Here is a 2,505-nt window from a genome sequence, read left to right as displayed (position 1 = left end):
ACGTCAGCACAGGGCGGTGGGTAACCCACCCGTCAAACAGCCTACTCGGGGATTATCGCTGTTGATTATTCTGCTCGTAGATGAGACTTTGAAGTAGCAGCTATGGTGACCGGAGCGGACGCTTTTGGTGAGCTGACCATAAAGCGATACAATAAAGCGATATGAAGTAGGAACAACATAGATCAGCTCGGCTTGTGTTTTCGATCATGTTATCAGTAACTAGATTTACATGTTCAAAGACCGAGTCATTATTGTCTCTTGGGCCGTCCAAACTAGCCAGTGCTTGCGGACTGTTACCGACAAAGCGTGCTGATAAACGATTGTCCTCTTTGGAGCGCAAATTCCAAGATACATGTAGCGGCGTTGTGCAATATTCACACGTCAATTGCATTGAGCAAGCGTAGCCATCAATATAATGGCGCTGTTGTGTTACTTACCTGTATGGATCTTATCCATCGCAATATGTTTCCACAGGGAATAGATATTCCCACCACGTGGTGAGAATAACCTGACTACGTGGACGTAGTTGAGTTTCATTTATATATTGAACAGCGTAGGAAGTGGGGTTGCACCCCAGACCTCCACGGCAGAAAAACAATGTACTGGAGAGTGTAACGGGTCCGTTCGCTGGTGAGCTCGTCGCTGGGGCCGCCTACGCAAATACCGAGCGGACCTGCGTCGCGGGCACCCCGCTCGGATTTGCTACGGCTACGTTCCTCGCACCCGCTCACTTCCGTCTACTAGTAGTAGTATTAAAATACTTGCCGGTAGCCATGTTATTCCCACTATGTGGTGGGAATATCCATTTCTGTATCCATATAGTGCACTCTCTCGCAGTCACTTTTCGCCCTCATAGTGTCTTATGTAGCTCTCGCTATCCATTTTCTTACATGGTTTGCCACCACCAGGGATCCGCCAATACAATGAAAAATGTGTTGGTGTCTGTGTTTGGCAATAATAAAGATTTCAATTTTAAGTAAAGCAATAATAAATATTGCCGCATGTTTATTTTAATGATTTTTTACGAATAAAAAGTCTCTTACAAAATGTTCGATGCTGTTCTAGAATTAGAAGCCCACTGCGATTACAAGACCGAAACGTTAGCGCTCAATCAACACCATTCAAGGAAAACATATCGGTCCTGATCGACGCTTAGAAGCGCTCGGACGTTGTGGAGTACACTCGCAATGACAACTTTTGCCCGCCTCCTGTGGCTACTGTGTGCGGTTGGGTGCGCCAAGTGTGGCTCAACATGCCTCAGTCCGTTGTGCTGAACTCGATTGTGGCTGCCGGTTTTGATGTCGATCCCACGCGCTGGTTCAAATGGAATCACGACGTCGACGGGTGGAAGTCCAGCAGTCTTGGAGCCGTGATGAGGCAGGAAACGAGCTAGCTACGAAGCTCGAGAGTGAGGACCCATTCAATCTCGACGACTCGATGTTGCGTTTGATGCGTTAACCAAAAAATTCACGTAATTTCTTCAAGTTTCTCTCATGTTTTTTTTTAAAATATATATTACCAATAATTGGTTCAAATTTTATTGAATTGAAATGGAGCTGGCCCAATAATAGATATTTCTATTGTAAATCCAATAATTTATTAAATTGCAATATTTATTTACGACCCCTGCCTACCAGCAATGTCTATCTGAAAGGTGGAGGCTAATGGCCCATCCGAAACACTCTACTCGAAGCACGAGACCTACTGGCTATTCTCACAGCCTTTGTTATCCGACTCTAGCTGATGCCCGTCGAGCTCACAGAACACTACAGTTCCATACTTTACTTGTAGCTAAGGAATGGTACATGTATTGCATGTAATAGTGTAATGTTCTGTAAGTATTAGTCGGCGCAAAATTATTGAAGAAATGGTTGTAGTAGAATAATGTACCATAAGCAAACTCGATATGGCGTAAACGCACTTATCGCTTGCACTTTTGCCTACAGCAGCCTTCACCTCAGTGATAAATCCGTGTATCAAATTATTGTTTATTGAGCGGTACTACTTCGAGGTATATAGTAAGTAGTACCTGTATTCTGTGAGCATCAACTGAAGCTCTTCCACCTCTACGCGGGGTTTGTCTACTTCGAGGAGGATGTTAACCTTACCGGTAAGCCGAGGGTGCTTGGACGGACATTTGACTATGCAGACTGCTCCTTGATGTACGCTGCATAACCGCTAGAGATTTTCTTGTATGTCGGGTCGAGCTCTCTGTTCTCAGTCTGACCTAAGTCGCTGGCAACTTGCTCAGCAGTGTATCCCTGCTTATACCAGTACTGGTACAGCTTCTTCGCTTTCTTTGGATTCGTCAGCGTCTTCTTTAATTTGTGCTCCACGAAGGCCTGGCCCTGGGTTGCGCTGTTGTCGTCATCCTCAAGAAGAGATCGTACGAATTCGTGGTCAGCGTGGGCCGTGTTGGTCGTCTCAACCTGAGTGTTCGTCGCCACCGTCGGGGTTCTGGAGTCGTGTACGGACTTCGCTGCTGATGTGACGCTGCTGGATGCA

General features: G+C 45.9%; 2 protein-coding genes across 2 annotated transcripts; one reads left to right on the top strand and one right to left on the bottom strand.

Moving 5' to 3' along the window:
* Nucleotides 1-102: 102 nt before the first annotated feature.
* On the top strand, nt 103-1,393 carry PPTG_22287 (hypothetical protein; the record flags this gene model as incomplete). The annotated part of the gene is made up of 3 exons (XM_008902870.1): nt 103-127; nt 475-497; nt 1,157-1,393. The coding sequence occupies 3 exons, from the start codon at nt 103-105 to the stop codon at nt 1,391-1,393; spliced, it is 285 nt and encodes a 94-aa protein (XP_008901118.1).
* A 748-nt stretch (nt 1,394-2,141) lies between these two features.
* Nucleotides 2,142-2,492, bottom strand: PPTG_22286 (hypothetical protein; the record flags this gene model as incomplete). Its single annotated transcript, XM_008902869.1, has 1 exon — nt 2,142-2,492. A coding segment is annotated over one exon (351 nt), but the record flags the coding sequence as incomplete, so codon positions are not given.
* Nucleotides 2,493-2,505: the final 13 nt, after the last annotated feature.

This window comes from Phytophthora parasitica (genome assembly GCF_000247585.1).
Source record: "Phytophthora parasitica INRA-310 unplaced genomic scaffold supercont2.14, whole genome shotgun sequence".
NCBI classification, from domain to species: domain Eukaryota; phylum Oomycota; class Peronosporomycetes; order Peronosporales; family Peronosporaceae; genus Phytophthora; species Phytophthora nicotianae.
This window is presented reverse-complemented; position numbering and strand designations above follow the sequence as displayed.